The sequence below is a fragment of the Pongo pygmaeus genome, chromosome 9 (assembly GCF_028885625.2).
Source record: "Pongo pygmaeus isolate AG05252 chromosome 9, NHGRI_mPonPyg2-v2.0_pri, whole genome shotgun sequence".
Lineage (NCBI taxonomy): Eukaryota > Metazoa > Chordata > Mammalia > Primates > Hominidae > Pongo > Pongo pygmaeus.
Genome location: NC_072382.2, coordinates 58,285,423 through 58,310,216, shown reverse-complemented (window position 1 = coordinate 58,310,216; position 24,794 = coordinate 58,285,423). Strand labels below are relative to the sequence as shown.

The window sequence follows — 24,794 nt, the reverse complement described above, 5'->3', positions numbered from 1 at the left end:
GGCATGGCCCAGGAACCCTTTGTTTTGCTGAATTGAAGGCTGCTGGGCCAAAATAATGAAGGACATAGAACTGGGTTTTCTATCTCCACCAGGCAGGGACAGGCTGGAGCCTTCCTACTGGTGTGTTAGTTTTCCATATCTTTAGTGAAGACCTAACCCCTCATTCTCCTCTGCTGAGTAGGAACCATGTCTGTCTCCTTGAGCCCCAGGCACTAGGCAAGCAGCCTGCCATCATTCTGGTTTGTGGTCAGCCCAGCCGTCACTGCCTCCTGAGCCCTTCTTCGGCCAACCCCACAGCCCAACAAAGCAATTCTCTGGGAAGGCTTTTGGTGAGAAAAGCCACTTTATTAAAGATTCTCTATCACAGTCCCCCATTTCTGGACCAGTCAGATTGGCTTTGGGTTGAAGTTTCTGATTGTCTTTCCTTCCAGTTTCTCTCTTTGTCCATGGCTTCCTGAGATTCAGTGTCCTTGGTGGCATCTGGGGAAAGGTAGGTGACCTTGGGGTCCTGGACCAATGCAGGGTGAGCTGGCAGCTGGCAGAGGGCCAAGGAGTGGCCAGCCCCACAGCCCACAAGGAGTCCTGACAATGACAGCAGAGCCTGCACTGGCTTCGGGGCCCAGACGTTGGCTTCAGTGCCATCTCCGCACATGCCATGCTCATTCCAGCCCCAAGAGTAACACACTCCACCTGTGAAGGAGAGGGAAGACTGCTGTAGAACAGGTTTTGGATAATAGGGCTGAAACATTCACCCTGAGGGTACAGGTATCATCATAAACCCCAGTTCACACAGGAAGATGCCAAAGCTTAAGGACGCATGGCGGAATCCTCCCCATCCCTACTTCCTTCCCTTCCCCGGAGGGCAGCTGCCCTCCTGCCCCTGAGGCATGCTTCCCATTCCCACAAAACTCATGACTGCTCATGTTCCAAGCGTGGCTTTCCTCCTCGGCCCTTCCCTACTGTTACCACCACATATAATCCATCACCAGACCTACTGACTCTGCCTCCAAAAACATCTCAAATCTTTCCCCACATTTTTCCATCTCCTCAGCCAGCTCCAGCCTGATCCAGGCCACCATTTCTCTTACCTGGGCCATGCCAATAGCTAACTAACTAACCCAGTTGCTCACTCCATCCACCCGGATCTTCAAAGAGCATCAAGGCAATCTTCGACAACTGCAAATCTAATCACGTGTCACTCTGCTGCTTAAAACCCTTCAGTGACTTTCCACGGTCCTTGAGGAGGCCGTCCTTGGCCTGTGAGGCCTGAGTGATCTGGCTCCTGACTATCTTGGTGTCCTCACCCTGCACAACTCTTCCCCTCCCTCTTTGCATTCAGAACCCTGGCTTTCTTTCTGTTTCTTAAATATGTCCAGTAGGGCCTTTCTATCTCTCAAAGCCCCAGTTTACTGGGCTTCCAGACCTCTTCATGTTTTCCATTCCAGTTGTCGCTCAGAGGCCAGGGTCCCTGGCCACCCAACCCAAATCAGATTCTCGTGACTGCCCTTGTATTCTTCCCTCATGAGGACCTGGCACTCTGTAGTGAGGGATGATTTGTGTGGTGATGTGTTTACTGTCCCCTCTTCACTAGACTGCACTCTGTGGTGAGGGAAGAAGTGTGTATACTTTCTTCACTGCTGTATCTCTAGGACAGTGCTTAGTACACAGTTGGTCCTCAACAGATGTTTACTGAATAGATACAAAAATGAACAAATTCATACAGCCAGAAAGTGGCCAAGCCAACATTCATGCCAGGTAACTCCAACAGCCCACCCATCATAACACGTCTTCCTAGGTTTTAGACACTGTCCTAGGTCTAAACTCACTCATGTTTTTCTGTGGTTGTTTAAAAAAAATCTTCTGGACATAAAAATAATACATCTTCATGACAAAAGAAAAGAAAAGAAAAGAAACAATGGACAATATGGATGTGTAAGGAAAAGCAAACTTGCAGAATCTTGCCCTTGCCACTACTAGGAATATTTTGGGTATCTCTTTCAACCCTTTAATTCGTGAAATTTATAAATATTTGTATATATGTTTGTCCTGCTTTTTAACATTGTAGCACAACTATTTCTCCATGGATTGCAAACTATTCAAAAAGTAAATTAAAATTAGCCAGACATGGTGGTGCATGCCTGTAACCCCAGCTACTCAGGAGGCTGAGATAGGAGAATCACTTGAACCTAGGAGGCAGAGGTTGCAGTGAGCTGAGATTGTGCCATTTGCACTCTACCTGGGGTGACAGAGCGAGACTTTGTCTCAAAAACAAACAAACAAAAAAGTAAATTAAAAATAATTTTCTTCTCAATATGCATTAAAGAACAGAAAATAATTTAATAGAAAGACGCAGATCTCCACCCAGATTAAGAACATTAGCTAACATTTTGCCATATTTGCTTCAACCCGTCTCTTAAAAAAAATCATAGATACAGTTTATACCCCACCTCCCATTCTTGTCCCTCTATCCAACCCTCCTTCCCAGAAGTAACCACTATTTTGAAGTTAGTATACATCATTTGCATGGTTTTATATTTTTCTACATAGATGTGTCCTTAAATATTGTGATCTTTTTAGTTTGTTTTAAAGACTTACACAAATAGAATCATTCACATTTTTTTTTTTTTTTTTTTGCAAGTTGCTCTTTACACTCATCATTGTTTTTGAAATTTATCTGAGCTGGTAGTTATAGATCTAGTTCAGTTATTTTAACTGTGCATAGTATCCCATTATGTATAAATCATATTTCACTTACCCATGTCCCTTCTGATGGATAGTTATTTAATAATATCATTGTTGCTGTTTTATAATATAACAATTGAAAATATATAGTATTATGCAACGACAATACTAATATGGTTGCTATTATAGACAGTATTGCAATGAAAGTCTCTGAACATGTCTCCTTGTACAAGCTGGTATTGGGTGATCCCTGGGAATATATGAGTCATGCATGTATATGCAAGCATGTTTATGTTTAGTAAGTATGGCCAAATATCTCTCCAATGACTAGACATTTATATTCTTATCAACAATAGATACGAATTTGTTTCCTTATATCTTACCTTTAGACTCTTGCCATTCCCATGAGTACATTCAATTAGTTTGCATTTCCCTGACTACTAGTGAGATGGAGCAGTAGCGCTTTCTGTTGATTACCCGTTTAAGTTGCCTCTTCTGTGAATTGTCTATATACATTCTTTGTTTTGTTCTTTGGTTGTTTGCCTTTTCCTTATTGATTTGCAAGTATTCTTTGTGTATTATTTTGTTTCTATGATTCTTTGTTGTTATGTGCATTTGGAAGTATCTTCTTCCAGAAGTCTGTGGTGTGTCTCTTCACTTGGTTTATGGTGTCTTTTATTATACACATTTATTTATAATGGCTGCCTAATTACCTATTATGAAGATTAAACAATTTACTTAACCTGCATTCTATTATCAGATCCATAGGTTGTTTCCAATTTGTCATTATTTTATATAGCATTGCTATGAACATCTTTATGCATGAGTGTTTGTCTCTCTAATTATTTTCTCAAATTAGATTCTTAGAATGGGAATTCCTGGTCAAAGAGTATAGGCATTTTTGAGATGCCTGAGTACTGTTTTGAGTACTGCCAGAATACTTTTCAGAAAGGCTACTTGCATATACTTCAGCAATCTGTGAGAATCTCTGTCTTACTCTAGGACTGCAAGTATTTAATAGTATTATAATGTTGAAAGATCTTCCTAATTTGAAGACAAAAATGGTATCTCTTGTTTTAATATGTACTTTTTGGACTACCATTGAAACAGAAAAATAATTCTAATGTTTATCAGATATTTATATTTCCTCCTTTGTGTACTATCTGCTTCATATCTTTTTCCTGGTTAGTACAGAAGAGTTTAAGTATTCAGGCCCAAGAGCCAGATGAACTGGGTTCAAATCCCAGCTTCGCCACTTATTAGTTGTGCTTCTTCAAGCAAGTTACTTAGCTTTTCTATATCTCAGTTCTCTCATCTGTTAAATGGGGACAGTAATACCTTATTAGAGTTGTTTACAAGGGTTAAATGAGTAAGTATAGTATATGCAAAAGACTCAGAATGGTGCCTGGCACATAGTACTACATAAATGTTTGTTATTGTTGTTGTTACCTATTAAGAGCTTTGTTGTTTGAAAGACTTTGATTTTAAGAATATTCGTTATTTCTCTGCTATATTTAGCATTACTATTTTTTTCTCAGTTTGACTTAAAATTTTGTTTTCAGTCTTTTGATAAGTGTATGGTTCTACGCAGTAAAAACTTCTTTTTGATAGTTCCATGATTTGAATTTTTAAATCTTCTTTACATTTAACTCATTATCCACTGAAAACTTGTTTTGCAGACCACTCTATCAAGAGGGTGGCTGGCTGGGCCCTGGGATTACCCTTCCCTTCCCTTTCCCTTAGTAGGAAGGCAATCACTGGCCAAAAGCTTGGGTTTAGGGAAACACAGATGTCTGCCTGTTTGGCCCACAAATGCGGAAGCGCGTACAGAGAGGATGAACCCCAGGCCACATCTCCTACAGTTAAGCAGGAGTTCCAGCCAGGTTGAGCTGAGGCAAGAGGTAGGGAGAGTGGAAGAGGCTTGGTACCTTTGCGCCTAGTTCGGCACCTGGTATGGGCTTTGTGCCCGGCCCTGGTGAGTGGCACCAGCTGACCGTCAGCAGGGATGGGGGTGGGAGGAAGGCAGAGCTGACCTACCAGCAGGACACAGCACAGTGGGAAGCTGGCAGGTCCTTCTCCTCCAGCCAAAGGGAACACACTCTGAGGAAGCTACGCCTGGGACCAGGGTAGCCAAAGGCCTAGAGCCAGGATTTTCATGCCCACTGGGTCGAGAAGCCTGGTAAAGGCCCAGTAGTATCCCCCCGCAGTACTTCCAAAGAAAGCTGGACTTTGGGTTAGGTGCTCTGTGTACTTTATCTCATTTAATTCTAAGAACCATGTGAGGCAGCCACAATTTACAGATTATTCTCATTTTAGAGAGAATAAAACAGAGGCTCTAGAATCCAGGCAGGATGGCTCCAGAATCTGTGCTAAAGTCTGCATGTTATATCTCAGGGCTTGCCAAGCTTATTCTATAAAGGGCAGATAGGAAATATTTTAGGTTTGAGGGCCATGTTAGGTCTCTGTCATGTATTCTTTTTGATAACCCTTTAAAAACCATTCTTAGCTTGCAGCATCACACAAAAAGAGGCTACAAATCAAATTTGGTCACAGTTTCCCATCCCCTGCTCCACACATATTATAGACTATGGCCTATGGACTACGCTATGCTGTCCTGGGTCCCACCTTACCACACAACTGTGTGATAATGGTACGTAGGTTCCCACCGACTTCATAGGGTTGCCAGGAGGAGGAGCAATGCCCCAGCACCATGCCTGACACAGTGACAGCTCAAACCCATGTGGAAAGCAGATCATGGGAAGAGGAGGAAAAGGCAAGGAAAGCCACACCAGTGGCAGACAGCAAAGAGGAGATGGGGGGGGGGGCAGCAGCAGATGAGAAGGTCTAGAGTATAATGATAGGAAGTTTGGGGCTTCCAAACACTTTAAACAAGCCTATAGAAAAAAAAAAGCCAGGATGCTGAACTCAGAAAGCAAAGGATTGGTTATCCCCTTAACAGAAGGACTTGCAGCAGGACATCTTTCAGTAATAAGCTCCTCCAGCATTTTAGAATAGGTTTCATTCACCCCCTAACCTCACTTAGGGCCACCTTTTCAGGGGCACAATGAAGCTGGCAAGGCCCTCCAGACTCAGCAAGATGGTACTATGCAGGCTGTTCTCACACAGAAGTAAGAGGAAGGAGAGTGGCCTACAGAAAGCCTCTCCCTAAGCGACATGGAACATGGAACATCCAGTTTTCAAAACAGGTAAGTTAGAGGATGATCCCTGGCTTTACAGAGGGCTCTCTGCAGTGTGCTTGGCACTTGTCAGGTCCTCGAAGACACCAGAATCCCACCTGGTTGATGGAGATCTGCTTTACTGGTCCCGGGGCACATGGCTGAGCCTTGGGTGGAGAGCCCCATATTTACAGAGGGATTCCCTAGGCCCTTGGAGTTCAGGCCTCCTGCTCACAGGGCTCAATCTAGGCTGTGACGAGTGATGGAGCTCACAGCCCACCACACTTGCGTCAGCCTAAGAGCCCTGCAGGCAACGGAACCTCAGGACTGGCAGGGTCCCTGGCACAAGCTGGACACAATACCCAAATCTGTTCAGGTCTGTGACACCTGCCCGAGCTTCTTGGCAACTAAGTCCTCATAGGGCCTTATGGTGCTGGGACTGCAGCCCAGTGCTAGGGAGGGGGCAGCATTTCTGCTGGAGGACGTTGCCAAGGAGGAATAAACACCTGAGCATGTGTGCAGAGCCTCCTGGTTGTCTCTTGAACCACAGAATAAAGACATTTCCCAACCTTTCTTGCAGCTAGGTGTGATCAGTGAGGGTCAAGCTGAAATGTTCTGTAATTGCTTATGGGACTTTTCCTTAAAAGACAGATGGCATACACTCTTTGCTCCTTCTTCTTTGTCCCTCCTCCATCCTGTCACTGGGAATGTGGATGCAATAGCTGGAGTTGTAGCCACTACCTCTGACCATGAGCAAGAGGGCTGCGACCTAGAGATGGTGCTTCTCAGTTTCATAAAAATGTCACCTTAATTTCCACAGCAATCCTCGGAGGTATTACTACTTCCATTTTACAGATGAAGAACCAGGCTCAGAGAGGTAAAGTCATTTGTCTATAGCCACACAGCTATTCTAGTCAGGACTAGAATCCAGGACTCCCAAATCTCAGGCACCTTCACTAGTTCCAAACCATGTGAAAATGGTAACAGAATCATTGAATACTTGGTATATGCCAGGCCCTGTGATAAGCACTTTGCAAATATTCATTCACTGAATCCTCACAACAAACTTGTGAAGTGCAATCTAATATTATCCCCATTTTGCAGAGAGATGACGTGAACTGTGCAAGGAAACAAGAGGCAGAGCTGGATTCGAACCCAGACAGTCTGGCTCCAGGCCCTCTTCTATTTAATATTATACTGTTCTCTCTAGCAAAAACACTGCTTCCCAGGTAATTAAGAAAAGGTACAGAGTAACAGGCCACCTATGGGAACACAGGAAGTAATGGAAGGCAAGAACTCCAGCTGGCGAGAGAAAGACACTATGCAGAGGAGCAGAAATCTCCCTGAGGCCTGTGAGCGCTGGGGCTGAGGCCCTGCCCCCTTCTGCATCTGCTGGGCAGTGGGAAGAGGAGGGAGAGATAGGCACAAGAAATTAGGTAGCAAATGGTCCATGTTGTCTCCTCCTGTCCAAGAGCATGCATAGCCCTAGACCAACAGTCAGGACTGCTCTTCTGCACTACCAGGCTGACGGAGAGGAGGGGTGAGGTTTGAGCGCCCTCATAGAGAGGAGGGCTCTGGATTCTGGTACATGTCAGGAAGGATGGGGCGGGCTGTGGAGCAGGGTAAGTTTGGGAGACACTTCTGAGTGTTTAGCCACCCAAGCTCATACGGATCCCATCCTTTTGGCAGCAACTGGTAGAATCGTCCCTAGGGTCCTGCTGCAAGCAAGGAATGGGGAGTGAGGAATCCCAGAAGTGGGCGTCCTAAAGTGCTTTGGGTCTAGATGGCAACATCAGGATGGAAAAAGGGGATCAGGTCCTCACGTCCCTTGCCCTATCCTTTATGCTGAGGCTGCTGGCCTGGGTGGGAGAAATCAGGCAGAAACACAGCCTGGTCTAGGTCCTCCCATGGAAAATTTCCTGTCTCCACAGCACCTATGAGACCAAGTCCAGGCCCCTTAGCTGGCTCCCAAGGCCCTCAGTAGTCTGTCTCTCATCACCCTTGTTCCCCAACTCAGTGTTCCAGCCCCAGAGGCTTGCTGTCGGCTCCCTGAATTCACCCAGGCTGTTCACATTGCCATGCTCTTGCCCAACCTGAGTCCATTTATTTCATCATGTGGGTGCCTTTTCTGGTTTAGGACTTGTGCTGCACACAAGACCCAGAGAAGAGGAAAATTCAGTTTGTGCCCTCAGGGTCCCCATCCACTGAGGAAGACAGCCATGGGAAAAGACAATTATGGGAAATGATGGCATGTGTACACAAGGGGCATGGACAGTGGTGTTTATTGTAGCACTGTTTGCAACTGCAAAAGACTGGGGGGCCTCAAGAACATTCATCAATAGAAGATGATTTCAAAAAGCCAGGGCCCCCTTCAGACTAGGATCCTTACATAGTAAAACTTTTTTTAACATAAAGTTATGCAAAGCCCCTATATATTTTTATATGTACAAATTGAAAAGAATACATCCCAAATTGAGAACAGTCTCTGACAAAGAGAGGGAGAAATGAGGGAAGGGTGACCCTCATTTTCGTTTTGTTCAAATATTTTAAAAAGCAGTAACACAGAGATGATTTTAAAAATAATAGTATTTCTAAGGGATGGAGGTAGCATAGAGGAGAGGATGACCTAGGAGACACTGATCCAGGAGGCCATGCAGAGAATGGCCATGAGAATGGCTATGAGGTTGATGGTCCTATTGGTCCTGGCAAAGGACACAGGCACTGTCAGTGTTGGGCCCTGCTATGGTTTGAATGTGTTCCCAAAAGAACAGGTGTTGGAAACTTAATCCCCAATGCAACAGTGTTGAGAAGTGGGACCTTTAAGAGGCAATTAGGTCATGAGGGCTCTGCCCTCATGAATGGATGAATGCTGTCACTGTGGGAATGGGTTAATTATCGTGGGGGTTTGGTCTCTTTTTCTGTCTCCTGAATGTTTGCTTGCCCTTTTGCCATGTTATGATGCAGCAAGAAGGTCTTCCCCAGGTGCGGCCCTGTGATCTTGGACTTCCCAGTCTCCAGAACCATTTATTGAGCTAAATAAATCTCTTTTCTTTATAAATTACCCAGTCTGTGGTATTCTGTTATAGCAGCAAAACACGGACTAAAATAGGCCCTTTCAGGAATTAGTCCATCCGTCACTCTCCAGGGCCAAGGATACCCTCAAGGCAGGAGCTGAGGCAGCAGGAAGAAGCTATTCCAGAATCACGAAGTGGGGCTGTTCACCCACAGGATTACTCTGGGGATGTTTTGGGTTTGTGGCCCACATTGCTTCAGAGAAGGCTGTATGTGGGAAAACAGACAGGCCTAGGGTCCCCTTCACACCAAGATCCATAGCAGCTCTGAGAATGAGGTGAGAGGAGTAGATGGGGGGTGAGGGTTGGAGGTAAGGAGGCCAGCAAGGAGGCTATGGCTGTCCACCAGGTAAGAAAAGGGGAGGGCCTGTGGAAAAAGGGTTTTGGGAAGGTAATGTGCAAAATACAGCCAGGATCTGGCCACTTCTCACCAGCCCCATCACCCCTCAAGGGCTGCCCAACTGGTCTCTCTGCTGCCTCTGTTTCCCTGTATGTTCTATTCTCCACACAGCAACTTGAGCGATTGTGTTAAAACCTATGTCAGACAAGGCACTGCACTGTTTAGAATCCTTCAGTGGCTTCTCCTGTTACTTAGAATAAACAACAGCGGGTCTCCAGCTCCTTCTCTGACATCATGTTCTATCATGATCCACTCTGCTAACATCACCATAGTGACACTGACTTTCTTACTGTTCCTCAAACAATACTTGCCTCGGGACCTTTGCACTTCTTGTTCCTGATATCTGGAATGCTCTTGGCCCTGACAGCCACAGGTTCATTCCTTCATGTTGTTCAGGTATTTGTGAGAGTCCCACCTTATTTGAGAGGCCTTCCCTGACAACTCTATATGAAATAGCGGTCTACCCCCACTCCCGTCTTATCTCTTCACCTGCTTTATTTTTCTTCGTTTTTTTTTTTTTTACAGTTTATTTATTTTATGATCTCTCTCTCCTAACCAAACACAAGTTCTTTGGGAGTTAGGTACTCTGTTTTGTTTGCTGCTATATCCCAGTGCTTGGCATAGGTTAGCGCTCAATGCTGTTGTGTGAATGAAAGGACAAATGAATGAATGGCTAGTGAGAGAATGGAGCTGCTTGTTCTCTCTTAGAGGGCCGAAAGGGAACCCATGGATGTGGAAAGCAGCAGCCATGGGCATGGCAATTGTAGCTCGCTATCAGGAAGAATGCTGCAATGACTGGAAGACTGCTCTGGAACATAGCTGGTGCTCTGCCACAGGTCCTGAGCCCCCAGGGCAGTCCCACAGTGGGCAGAGGCTGGGCTGAGACAAACCAAAAGTCATTCCAATCCTGGAGAACTTGTGTGGTGGTGTGAGTGGATATGGAAGTGTTTAAGAAAGAGAAGGAAGGTGGACACAGAAGAGCAGAGTGGGCAGATACACGCTCTTCAGGCTGGCTCCTTCAAACCAGACAAAGAAAGGCCTTGGCTCAAGTGATAAATAAGTGTGTTGAATTGATGGGTTCTAAGCTGCAAGGCTAGGACTGCTCTGGAACCTCTTCTAGAACTCCATTGCTCAAAAGGTTGCCCAGTTCTCTCTGTCAATCACTTTCCCTTTACATAGGAGGAAACTGAGGCCCACAGTGGGGCAATGCTATGCCAAAGGTCCCCACTGGCCTACCTCCCCACTCCTCTCAACCACCCCCTGGCATCACTGCAGGCACCTCATCTGACAGCAGCCCAGTGAGGCACGTATTGGATCAACACTGCATGGAAGAGAAAACTGCATTTGGGTGCAGTTCAGAAACAGCCAAGCTGGGACAGGCAGAGGCCAGCCCTCCCCACCCCCAGCCCCAGGAGTAGGAGGCTGCTGTGGACACATTTCCTCAGTCACCTGCAGTGAGAGCGTGCTGTGGCACGTTGGCTCCAGTGGGTGACTATTCTTAGATCTAGGGAGCTATGATGACGGATTTAGAACTTACAAGGTGGAAACATGTTGGCCTGTTTTATAAACAACTGAAATCCTCCCTACAGACTGTCTTTCTGAATTTTGTGTTCTCTCAGAACTGCTAGCTTTCTGGGCTTATTGGCTGCCTTGAGAGAGGGGGCAGAAAGAGAAACTAACCCTCTTGAGGGCCTACTATGATCACATATGGTGTTATGGGCTTTTGTATCACCCATCTCATTTAACAGCTCTGGGAAGAAGATATTTTGGTCACACTCTGTGGATGAGGAAACAGGCTGGGAGAGGTCCAGAAGCAAGCACACCCTGTGATGTGGTACAAGACTGAGGCTGTGGACCAGCAGGTCTGCTGTGGAGCCTGGTGCTGCCAAAAGAAAGGTGGCCCTGGCAGATGGAGCAGTAAGGGCATGCACACAGCACCTTCGGATCTGAATCCCTTCAGGTGTTGCTCTCCTGTCCTCCAAGATTTCTTCACTCTTGGTGATACCTCCTTCCTCTGTATGACCTGGTAGCTTGTCCCCATTGCCTACCAGGGCCCCCTCAGCAGATTCTCAGTCGTCATCATCCCTCTAGAAGTATGGTACGCAGAGCTGGCTGAGGTCCAGAGATGAAGAGCCCACCAAGATGCACACATAGTCCCCAAGGCTCCACCTCTGTTAGCTTAGCCTGAGGCCACATTCGCTGCTTTGGAGCCCAAGTCACTTCCCCTTGCTGAACCTGCGGCCCGCATAAACTCCTAAACAGTTTCTGGAGGACCTGTTCTCCTATCTCTTACCTGGCCTGGCCCGTACGCTGGTGTTTTAGACCTGGCTGGAACTTTCAGGTTGTTTCCATTAAAAGTCATCTTATTAAATGAACATGCCAATCTCCGAGGGGCACTAGCAGAGGGGTGGAGGAATGGATGCCATTCTGGGCCCAGGAGCAGCTGCACTGTTGCCATTCCTGAAGCCTGGTCACTACCAGAGCCTCCTTACATTGCTCTCCTCAAGCCTGTTTGGGAATCACCAGTGTGCAGAAGAGGAAGCTAGGGAATTAGGGCAATAGTGGAGGTGGTAGTAAGAAGGTCTGCTCTGGAATCCAGTGGCAGGTCCAGAAGAATCCACATGCAGGAAGATTACGGTACTAGAGTTCACATGGGGACGGATGACACAAATCTGAGATATAATTCTCCCTAGAAGTTCCAATCACTTAATAAATATTATACCTACTTAGTATCTGGTCCGTGTCTGGTGCTATGCCCAATTCAGTTCAATTCATTTTGTACACATCAACTAGGCTCCCACAAAGCCCAAGTGCTGGGTTAGAGAGCTGAGCGTCCATCCCACAGTGACAGCACAGGGAGATGAGGTCCTGGAAAGATTTGCTCAGGAAGACCAGGCAGTGGCTAATTCCTGAGATGGATCAAACCCCCAAGGGAAGAGAGTCTTTCTCTTATTTATCTTTTTTTTTCTAAACAGTAAAATTTTATTAAACTTCATGTCAATAAAAATTATTACAGTACAAAATAGGAAAAAACTAATGGGTTAATACTTTTAATATATATTAATGCATTTTTTTCCTTTTAAATAGACTATTTTTTAGGATAAAATGTAGGTTCATAGTAAAATTAAGCAGAAAGTATGGACAGTTCCCATAATACTTCCTGCCTCTACTTACTTCATAGCCTTCCCCACCAACATCCCGCACCATTGACACACCATTAGCACTCAAAGTGGGTGGTTTACATTATGGATGATCTTGGTGTTGTACATTATACAGGTTTTGACGAATGTATAATGACATGGATCCACCTAATTATAATGTCATACTGAATAGTTTTGCTGCCCTAAAAATCCTCTGTGTTTTGCGTACTTATTTATCTTTTCATCTGCCAGAGTTGCAGAATAAATGAGTAGATGAATAGTTATAGAGTGTCGATAATATTCAAGCAGTTGCAGAGAATATAGCACCAAACAACACACAAGGTCCCTGTCCTCAAGGGGCTTATACTCTAATGGGAGAAACAACAAGCAAGTAGGCATACAATTCAACAGAATGCAGCTAGTAATATGTGTTATAAAAAAAACAGTATATGATTTAGAAGGGCAGGTAGTCGGGAAGTCCTCCCCAATAAGGTGGCCCCTGAGTTGTGACCTGAAGGACAAGAAGGAGCCAGCCATACCTGTGGGAAGAACTTGGCAGGCAGAAGAAATGACAATACAAAGGCTGGAAGGAGGAAGGCGTTTTGCCAGTTCCAGATAACAGCAAAGAGGGTGACCATGTGTGTCTGGGGCCTTAAAATTGAAGGGGAAGGCCAGGTGCGGTGGCTCACACCTGTAATCCCAGCACTTTGGGAGGCCGAGGCGGGCAGATCACGAGGTCAGGAGATCAAGACCATCCTGGCTAACATGGTGAAACCCTGTCTCTACTAAAAATACAAAAAATTAGCCAGGCGCGGTGGTGGGCGCCTGTAGTCCCAGCTACTCGGGAGGCTGAGGCAGGAGAATGGCGTGAACCTGGGAGGTGGAGCTTGCAGTAAGCCGAGATAGCACCACTGCACTCCGGCCTGGGTGAAAGAGCGAGACTCCGTCTCAAAAAAAAAAAAAAAAAGAAAAAAAATTGAAGGGGAAGCAGGGCCTTGGGATGCCAGGTGAGCAGTTAGAAGTTTGAGAATGCTGAGAAGCTAGAGAGGGTTTTAAGCAGGGAATGACAAATTCTGATTTACATTTGAAAAGGCTGCTCTCTGAAGGCTGGATTACAAAGGCAAAATGCAGGGAGCAGATTTAGGAGGCTACTGCATTGCAGAGAACCAGGCAGTGCATGAAGGTGGCTCAAAGTAGGCTGGTAGCAGTGGGGACGGAGATAAATGGATTTATAAACTGTTTTGGAGATAGGATTTCTAGGACCTGCTGATATATTATATATACAGAGAGACAGGAATTAAAACTGATTCCTTTAGCAATGAGTGGATGGTAGTGCTATTTATGAAGTTGAGGAGGCCTGGAGGAGAGATAGGCTTGGGGGAGAAAATCAAGAGTTCTGTTTTGGACATTTTAAGATGTAAGTGCCTATTAGACATGAATGAATGAATGTGTTCCCCAAATACAGACCTCTGGTGAGCCTAAGAGATGATCAACCTGAGACCCGGGAAACCGTGTGAATGACAAATGGTAGGAGCTACCAGGTGAGCAGAGGGCAGCTCAAGAGATAACACTGTGCTTATGGTTCGATAGGGCCTCATTTGGTGCCTTTATCACTCTAAATTATAGCTCCTGTTTTTGTTTTTTCTTGAATGAAGTGCTTGACTGGGATGCATACATACTACATGGGCTAATAAATATAAATTGCCTTTGTGAATGTCCCTACTTCATAAAAAACACATAATATTTGAAAAGAAAATTACCATTTCAGATCATTATAACCACCGGCCCAAGTTCTCCTACTGGTCCCACTGGAAGTAGCTAGCATTCTTCTCTAACCCTGGTGAGCTGCCTGGACTGCTGCGCTGGGAAACCCAGGCACAGAGCTCCTCTCCTGAAGCAGGGTGTCAGCAGGAGCAGTGGCATTCCCAGAGGATGCAGTGTTTGCATGAGACCCTGCAGCCAGACTCTCTTTGGGACATCTAATTCCCGGGTAGTATGAGGCCACCCAAAAATGAGGCAGCCCTGAAAGACCCTTAAACATTGGTTCTAAGAATAAATACACAAATGAAGATAAGGAAGCCCAGTGAGTTCCACTGGCTCCCTCCCTACATGGCTACACATGTCTCCACCTGGGACTACTCAGCCTCCTGTGGGCTCAGCCCCAAGTGGCAGATTCCCCTCCCAGACAAGGGGGCTAGAGACTTTGAGGCTGAGGCGAGGCACATTTGTCTCAGAGTGTGAATCTTTCAAATGGCATTCTAGCTCAGGAGAAAATACCAAGTCTGGACCTTAGCCTATAAGGTCCTATACCATCTGGTCCTAGCTACCTCTCTGATACCCATTGCTGCCACTCTCATCCTCACCTCTTCTAATCCACTCCTCTTCAGCCACACTGGTCTCCTTGCTCTTCCTCCAACTGGCCAGTCATGCTTCCAGCTTTAGCCTTTGTACCAGCTGTTCCCTCTGCCTGGAACCTTCCTCCCCAGATAACCATATGGCTCCCTCCCTCCCTCCCTTCAATCAGGGCATCATTCAAATGGCACTTTCTTAGAGGGCCTTCCCTGATCACCCAATTTCATCCTTTCATTCTCTTTATACTGCTTAATTTTCCTTCCCAGCACATAATACCCTATCATATACTTTTGTTTGTCTGTTTCCCCACCAGAATGAATAGCTCTATGAGAGCAAACATTTCATTTTATTCAACTGCTGTATCTCCAGCACTTAGAAAAGGTATGGGTACATAAAAGGTGCTCAATAAATATTTGTTTTAGCAATGAAGAGTTGTCACTTGCCCCAGGAGGGGCTCATTCCCTTGAGGGGAACCCAAATCAAAGTGCTGGGCAGACCATCCACTGGGATCACCAATCTGAAGCAACTGCTATATTGTGTGTGCACACCGACACATGTGGCAGGGCAGTCAGGGTAGCCCATGCTGAAGGCATTTTGTAGGGTGGCTGCAGCCTCAGTTATGGAGGAAGGGAGTTATTAGAGCTAGGTGTTGAACAGACCACCTCCAACTCTAGGATCAACCCTCTCCTGGCAGGCCTAGCCTAGCCTAGTCCATGCCAGCCCTTCAAATGAGCACCCATCCATCTGCATGTAGGCTGACCCTCTGCTTCCTCAGATGAAGGAAAGCCAGGTGGGCAGTATATATCTCAAGTCCTCACCCAGTGGCTCAGAGAACTGGGAGAGAGTTGTTGCTGCTCAGTAGTTTTGGAGCCAGACAGGCTTGGATGTGATCTTGCCTCTGTCACCTACTGTATATACCTAATTCTTGGTTTCTTCATCTGTAAATAAGGACAATCGTCTTTTCCTTGCCTTTTTCTAAACGAATATGTAAAGTGCCCAGCACAGACTCCATCACGTGACACATGCTCACTGGACACTTGCTCCCTTCCCCATCTTCCCCTCTGCTGTTGGGATTGCCCACATCTCCTGCCCAGGATCTACTTCTCAGCCTTCCTCGATCTGGTCTATCTTGAGGCCAGCTATTAGTAAATCTGGGAAAATCGTCCAATACAGGGGCACATGGCAAAATTGTGTCATCCCTTCTCCTTCTTCCCATCTCCATGGACCCCTTGCATGGAACAAGTAGGTAACATTTGACATAAGTTCTAGCCGAGGGTTCAGATTAGTGTTTGTCTGAGGCATCCTGACAGGCACAAGCCACTAAGCATTGCTATGGAAACCACTTTGTTCTTCTCTGCTGTGTCATTTGTTTTCTGGCACGGTTGCAGTTGTGGTACCGGGGGAAGGGCAGTGGAAGAGGTACCCAAGGATCAGACACCTAGTGGGGCCTATGTTCCTACAGGATTGTATGACCAAGGCTAATTCCTGCTTCTCCCTGGGTCTTGGAATCTCCAACTCTCAGAAGTAGGACACTATTTTTCAAACAGTGGCCCGATGACCATCTGTGCTGGTAAACAATCAGAGTCCTGATGCCCATCCTATACCAACTGTCAGAATCTCCCTCAGAGCTGTGACGCACAACAGAGTTTGAGAACCACTGCTGTAGGAGTTAGACTCGCGAAATTGTTTTCAATCTCCCAGTGCACAAAACAGGCAGCACTGAAGTTATTCTGAGTGGAGCAGGGATGAAAGGCTCAGAGCCGCATCCACTCAGCCTCCCGCTACTCCCAACTGGTTCCATGGAATCCTACAGCTTCCCAGAGCATAGTTTGGGAATCACTGGATAAAAGGATTTCTGGAGGCTTCCCTAGAAGAGAAGTCAGCATTCGTTCCATCATTCGTTTATTCACAGATATTTGTTAGGTGCCTTCCTTCTTTACGCCAAGTATTTGTTTGAAGTCAGTAGCTCCACTATTACTTAATCTCTCTTGGGCTCAGATTTCTCCTTTGTAAAATGGAAACATAGTATTTGTTTTCCCTACTTTACTGGATTCTTCTAACAATCAAATAATCATGAGACCACCTATGGAAAAGTTGTTTGTTACCTGGAAGAGACTCTGCAAATAAATGCCAACAACTATTATTATTACTACCATTAGTGGTATATCTAACTATCTCAAGTCTATAGAACTAAGTTAAGTCCTCAGAGGCCTCAATGGACTGTTACTTTCCTACTCTCTGTAACTAAACGTCCAGAAGGTGTTGCAGGGTTTGGAGAACCATTGGTCTAAAAGCCTCCATCTAAAAAATATCTTTTCTGAGGGCTAAGAATATCCCTCAATTTGATGTCTTCTAAATAGAACATTTCTCTATTATCCCAATTTACTTCCATGATCATATATTACTTTCATAACAAAAAAAGTTCAGAAAACAAAGTCTGTTGAAAATACTGTCTGATGCACACAGTTATCTGAGAAACTCTTTATCTAGTGGTTTAAAATGAATTCAAATGAGATACTCAGGCAAGAGAAAACGCAAAATTTTCCCTTCCTAACAGCCACATGGCTCCATGGCAGTGCGGGGCTGAGTGTCAGACCTGGGCTCTAAGTCTCGGCTCTGCCATTAACTCAACACGTGGTCTTGGGTGAGTCACTACCTCCCACAGGGTCTCAAGTTTCTGCACCTATAAACTGAAAGCACCAGCTATGGTGATCTGCAAGGGCCCTCCTGGATCTGATGGTTGATGTTCCAGACAATGAAGTGTAACTTTCCCAATATACCCAGGCTGTAATTCTACAGCCTATATGGCTGCGCTGGGCGTACAGCCTTGCTGAGCTCACGGTGGCTCATGGATACAGTGCTCTTCTCCTCAGTCACTCATGCGGAGTTTTAGACCTTCCAAAGCTCCATCAGCCCCACTATAACCCTGAAGCAAGAAGGTCAGGGAATAAGCAGCTTGGGAAGAGAGGTGGCTCATTTCAGAGCTGCAAACTTGCAAGTGACAGGGTCATGACCAAAATCAAGGTATTTTAACTCCAAGCCTAGTATTCTTTACCTCATTGGGATCATATCCTAAAATACCCTAAAAGCTTCATGCAGTGGAAAGACCACCAGTGTTAGAGTCAGAAGATGGGTGCGATCCCCTCTTCCTGCTCTCCTGTGTGTGCTTCTGGACGAGCCACTCCCTATTACTGAGCCTCAGTGTCTTTATCCATAACATGGGGCTATTGTTCTGACAATTCCAGTGCTGTGGTGAGGCTCATGGAAGAGTGAATGGAAACCTTTTGTATGTTATAAAGTTAGATGTCAGTTACCATGAATACCATTTATTGGGCCCAAACGTAGGGAGGAATCCATCCCATTTGTCCTTCAAGAAACCCAAAGCCCTGGGAAGTTTAAGTCCTGGGCCACAGGGCAGCTGGGTATGAAACCTGAATGAGCAAGTCACTTGACTTGCAAGCTGAGCTACACAGGACAGACTTTAAGCTTGGCCTTGCTCCCACCCTATGGAGACTAAACTGCACCAAAGCTGAAAACACTGGACAGAGTGTAGAGCCTAGCAATATGGATGGTTCCTTGTTCCCATCATTCGCACATTCAACTAGTCAACAAACATTCCTCTAATATCAATTCTAGATAAAGTGATATTTGGGTACCTTATGTATGCAAGGAAAGAGAAGAAGGAAGGAGCAAAGATGAATACGATGGTCCATTTATATGGAAAATAACTAACATTTAATAATGAACATTTCCTGAGCTCTTACCATATATCAAGAACTATGCTGTACTATTTCTGTTATCTCATTTCACACCCACAATAAGCCAAGAGGGCAGGAATGTTCTGGATCACTATTTTACCCTTGAAGAAGCTGAGGCTTAGCTGAGGCTCTGGCTCAGCTGAAAACTAAGTGGTGGAGCCAGGACTCAAACCAATGTCAGCCTGTCCAGATCCTAAATTCATAACTCCTAGTTCCACAGCCTCTGTATTGCTGGGTGACCTTAGGCAAGCATCTTCCCATCTGAAATGTAGAGATTCAATTATTCTAATGGGCACGAGAAATATCACAAACAACTGTGACCCAAAAGAGAAAGGGAGAAGCGCCCACTTGAAGTGAGGTGAGGCCGTCACTTCCCATTCCTCAGGAGAGGAAAGCATCAGGTAGAATCTGGGTGGCGTGATGACAGAGTCAGGCTTTTGCCAGACAGGGCTCAAACCAGCAGGGTTCAGAGAGGTATGGCTAACATCTGCCTACCTCCAACAAGGTCTGTCTCCCACCAAACTCAATTGTGCACCCCATCTACACACTCCATTTACCACCCCACCCCTGAGCCAGGACTTTGTTCACGCTGCCCCCACCTCCCCTTACTTCTCTCCTCCAGGAGGTCTCTTCTGATGCCGCATCTCTCCCCCAACAGAAAAGCTTTAACAACCACTCAAATACTATTTCATCAGGAAGCCCCCAACTCAATGGAATAGCATTTTCTTTAAGACCCTGGTCCTTGGTGAATGGCTCCCCTGTCTCTACAACTTGCTCTGTTTATAATGGAGAAGAGCAGTGTTCCTTCTCCATCTGAATCTGTCACAGTAGCAGATGCCAGTAAGGGTTGCCTGGAATGTCCAGACATGTGATGCTGCCATGGTAACAGCAGACCAAAGTTCGGAATGCTTTAACCCTGATGAGCTGCCCAGGCAGTGCCATGCCAGGCTGCTCATGGAATCTTCCTCAAAGAACCAAAAAAAAAAAACAACTTCACCAAAACTCATGCAACAACAACACAACCCATTAATGGACAAGAAACTGCTGAGCACTGGTGCCAAGGTTCAGCTCCTATAAACATACTTTGGGCCACTCACCTGGTCCCTTTACTGATAAGGAAGCCAGGCCCTGGCTGTCTGCACTGTGGCTCACCCAGGGGGTAATGCGGTTTTTAGCTGGCTCAGCCAACGAAGCAGGCTGCCCCCAACTCCAGCCCCCAAATTACCACTTCTCTTGTTTGATGCTGCCAACCAGGGATCTGCGGCGTGGACCCTGGCAATTAGCACAGCACTTGCATTTGTTGGGGAATTAGGAGCCACTGATTACCCTAATTCCACGTCATTTACAGGCAATGAGTGTCAGCCTGGGATTGGCCTTTCCAAATGGTGGCCTACAGGGTGGCATGATCATGACTTGACTTTGAAATGGAAGCAAGGGCCTGGTAAGTCAGGCTGTGAACCAGGAGGGGAGGCAGGACTCACATCTGAGCCTAGCTATATGGCAGCCATTGCCTCCCCCAGTCCTGCCCACTTAAGGGAAATGAAGACCAGAAGAAGGTGTTTCCAAATTGAGAACATGCCAATTTCTAAGTCAATCCTGACCTAGGAAGAGAGCCCATTTCCCTTTGATAGCCCTGCTGACCCCCTAGAATGTGCAGCCACAAGATTAGTGCCCACTAATCTGAGAGTTTCTGGGGGCTAAAGGCCTGAGTCAAACTCTTACTGGCTGAGCAGGACCCTCACACTCTGCCTAAGCTCTCCTGACATCCCACTACCAAGGGCCTGAACTTCTTATCTGTCCTCCAAGTTGCTGCCTGGCTTCGGCCCCTTGGAATGTGAATGTGCAATGTATTAGTCCGTGCTTGTGTCACTACAAAGAAATGCCTGAGGCTGGATAATTTATAAAGAAAAGAGGTCTAATTGGCTCACAGTTCTGCAGGCTCTACAGGAAGCGTGGTGCCAGCATCTGTTTCTGGTGAGGGCCTCAGAAAGCTTCCAGTCATGGTGGAAGGCAAACGGGGAGCAGGCACATTGCATGGTGAAAGCAGGAGCAAAAGAGGAAGTGGGGGGAAGTGCCATGCTCTTTTAAACAACCAAATCACACATGAACTCAGAAAGAGAACTCACTTATAACCAAGGAGATGATACAAAACCACTCAAGAGGGATCTGCCCTCATGATCCAATCACTTGCCAACAGGCCCCACCTCCAACACTGGAAATCACATTTCAACATGAGATTTGGAGGGGACAAACATCCAAGCCATCTCACCCAATGATAATTACCTTAAGACTCTTGCTGTCAGACCCCTACTCACAAATGGGCCCTCCAGGATAGTGACATTTCCAGGATAATATAGGCCCCTACACCTTGTATGACTGATCCCTATCCCTATCTCAACCCAGCAGGGGCCAACTTCGTAGCTAGTATTCCCCGCATTTCTACCCTTTCCTGCCAGTTTGCTCTAAGAGGAGCCAGTTGGCTTGTATACACTTTATAGGGTCATGACCATGTGGAGCCAGCTAACTGAATACTTGTCCATTAGAGAACTTCCGGATCTCTCCAAAGGAATATATAGGTATTGGGGTTTGGCTGGACAAGTCCTGACAATTCCCTAATTCAAACTCTAGCTTGCTTGAAAATAGGGGGCTAAACCAGGTCTTTCCAGTCATTCATAAAGTGTTTATTTTGTCTTACTTGGTAGATACCATAAGGGATGTAAAATGAACCATTCATGGAACCTGCTAGCAAGGAATAAATAACTGAGGGATCAGAAGAGACTTCCTGGAGGAAGAAGAAAAGTTAGGGGAGAGGGAAGAAAGAGCATTCTAAGTAGATAGAACAGTGGGAACAAAGACCTAGCTAGGGGAAGGAGGGGATTGCAAAGATAATGGTGGTAGTTCCACTTGGTATAAGAAGAAGTGGTGCAAAACATAGCAGAAGGAAATAAATTTGGGATGATACGTACGGGGCATATGGCAGATAGCTCAAGAAATATAATCCTCAAAAAGCCTGACTAAAGATTTTGGACTTTACTTCATAGCCAATTGGAAGCCACTAAGGCTTTTGGACAACAGAGTAGCAGAATCAGATCTGTGCCTCAGAAGCAAAATCTGGCATAATAACAATCATCATTATTGTTCTTGTCATCATGACAGATCACATTTAGGATGCACTCACACGATGCCAGGCACTTTTCTAAACACGTAGACTGAGTGGGAAGGAGGGTCTAAGGGAGATCATTTGGAGGTGGAGGCAAAGTCTAAGAGGAGGAAGATGAACAAAGCCTGAGCTGTCTCAGCGGCAGTGGGACGCAGAAGAGGGCAGGATGGAGAGAAAGCAAGGAGGTGGGACCAAGAGGACTTGGCATCTGTGAAGCTGTGGGTACAGAGCGGTGAGAGGAGTCAGATAGCCTTAGCCAGGAGACTAGGAGGATGGAAGTCACAACCAGGTCTAGGATATGTGATTCCTTGATTCATAGTCCTGGTAGATGAATCTAGAATCCAACCCCAAGGATATAGCCAAAATATCTCTTGTCACCCTGAGTTCAGGAAAACATTTGGGGAGGAACAGACCATGAAACAAGGGCAGCTGTCCCAGGAAGATTTATTCTCCCACACTGTGCCCTGCTCCTACCAACCTAGCACGTGCTGGTTGGAGTGAGAAGGAAAGGACCTGGAGAGAAGTGGCCTCTCTTTGCTTTGACCCTAGTGTATTCTTGGTGGAGATCTTCTGTCATGATATGCATCAGACTAGGGTCCCCATTTAGGGAGAATGCCCTGGTTCTAACCTGCCTTATTTCTCTGTCCTTAGGTATCACTGGGGTGGCCCCGAGCCCCTGAGGATTAGGGCCCTCAGATGGAAGGCAAGAGCTGCCTGCTGTGATATTTCTCTCACTTCTTGTATCCCACACAAACCCTGTGCTCTGGTCAGAAGGGCTTCCCACACTCTGCCCTCAGCCTGGGATCTGTCTATGCTCACACCTCCCCGTCCCACAATCAGGAATGCCCTTATCCTGGGCTAATCCAAATCCTAGCCTAGCGTTCAAGGCTCAGCTCAAGTCCTCCTTCCTCTAAAATGTCTACAACAATCATGCCTACACGGAGCTATAGTTAAATTTCAGAGCAGCAAGGGAATCTACAGATCATTGGCCCAACCCTCAAAATTCTACCAAAGAGAAAACTGGGGCCTGGAGAAGACAGACTAAGGGCTATGCCTAGAACCCAAGTCCATAGCATTCCCTTGATGAGCTTCCCATGAACTTTGTAGTTCTTTATTTCACCTGTCCATGTCACAGATTGTGAGACTGTCTGTGAGGACAATGACTTCTGTATCTCTTTATCCTTCACCGTGCTTAGCACAGAGCCCTGGGTCACAGATGGCTCAGGAAATAGAATCCTTAATAGCCAAAGACTCAGGAAGGTAACAGGTCCTGAGGAAAAGCAGGATACAGGTGAAGAAAAAAAAAAAAAAAACAACCACCAAAAACCTCCTTCCAGCAATTCTCCTCTGTTCTGGGATGCAAGCCAAGCCTAGCCATCGGACTGGGGGTGAGAACAGAGATGATGCATTCAAAGGAGACTTTTACATCCGAAAGAGATTTCTGCATCCAATATCAGTGTTCTAGCCCAGAGCCTCTTGGGAGAGCAGCTTCCAGAGGCTGGCAGAACGGGTCATGCTGAGGTCAGCCTCCAGCCTAGGGACACTGGTAATGGTGGTGGAAGCAGCTGAGAGAAGATTTTTCTTTTAAAGCTGAATCTTCAGATTTGGAGAACTAAAAGAACCCTCCAAGATCACCTAACCCAATTCCTAAATGTTTCAGATAGGGAACCTGAGGTCTTGGTAAGGAAAGAGACTTGATCAAAGTCACACAATACATTAGGGTTACAGCCAGGACACAGTTCCATGTCTCTTGATCCCAACCCAGGGTTCTCTGCAGGACAACTTTTCTCATCTGGGTCCCACATGGACGTAGCCAGGAGAGCAGCTGGTAGGATTAAATGGCCACCAATAATTTCTACACTGCTTTTTAAATTGTCAAAACTCAATTGCTGATAGACTTGTGATGCAGGTTTAGAGAAAATAATGGGTTTGACTAAGGCTCCAAGCTAAGAAGCCACTTGCTTCAGATCATATCAGGCACAGATTTATCTAGTTCAAAAACCCGTCGTTTCCCATTAGCTCATGCTGCCAGACATGCTGTGTCTAGGCTCAGCATGGAGGAAGAAAGACAGGACAGAGAGACATTCTGAGAGGTTTGACAAAGAATTCCATCAGATATACACTTCCTGGTCAAGTCCCTCCTTTGCCCCAGGCACTGTGCTGGGCACTCTGGACGCAAAGAAGAAATGCGATCCAGGAGTGGAGAGACTAAGTAGGTAACTTCCAGGGAGCTCCTAAATGAGCAGTTATAAAGATTGGAAGAGAAACAAATTCAGTCCTTCAAATTCTGAAAAGAATGAGGTTGAGGAACAGTAACAGACAGGGATGTTGTAACAAAACAGGCTGGTAGAGTCCACCACAGATGTATGTGCCACCAGCCAAAGTCATTTCTGTACTTGCAGAGCACAGCACAATGCCTGGCACATAAAAGACACTCGATGTAGAGTTGCTGAGTCAATGCATGGATAAATGAAACTAGCATCCCAAAGGGAACTGAGGTGCAGTTCCAGTGCTTGCAGAGAAAGGGTCTGCCCACCAAATGTGGTCCTGCCCCCCCTCCATCTGTAGAAGGGGCAGGAGGCAGCTGGTGGGTCCAGAAATGCTGACAGAGAAGGACAGAGCTTCCAGCCCCAACCCACTTCTCCATGGCAACGAGCTGACAGAAAACTGCACAGGAGACTGAGAAACCAGTTTTAAAATAAAGACACAAAACACTCTCAGTCTAAAATCACACATGCAAAGCAACAGCTCCTGCCTCTCAGCCCCTTAGGAGGGGTAGGCACAATCACTAAGAAAAGTACCTCCTTCCAACCTGCCCATTTCTCTGCCAAGGGCCCATGGGCCTCCCCTCCTGCTGTATACTCTTCTAAGAGCTGCCAGCCAGAATTCCTCTTGCTTTGCAGTATATGCTTCAGGGCATTGCATCAAATCTGACAAGCAATGGTAAAGCTCCACCAGGGTTAGATCTGGCAGGTTCTGCAGCAAACAGGCTGTCTGCTGCTGGCTTCATGTAGAATGGCAGTTCATAGCAGGGGTGGCTGTGGCACAGGGGCCA

At 46.1% G+C, this 24,794-nt stretch overlaps 1 protein-coding gene across 2 annotated transcripts in view; it reads right to left on the bottom strand.

Moving 5' to 3' along the window:
• Nucleotides 1-324: 324 nt before the first annotated feature.
• SERGEF (secretion regulating guanine nucleotide exchange factor) overlaps nt 325-24,794 on the bottom strand; it is a 227,063-nt gene continuing 202,593 nt past the window's right edge. For both annotated transcript variants that reach the window (XM_054438107.2, XM_054438108.2), the window contains one exon: nt 325-690. In XM_054438107.2, coding sequence (XP_054294082.2) covers nt 362-690 — 329 coding nt within the window. In that variant the 3' untranslated portion in view covers nt 325-361. The remainder of the gene's footprint in view (nt 691-24,794) is intronic.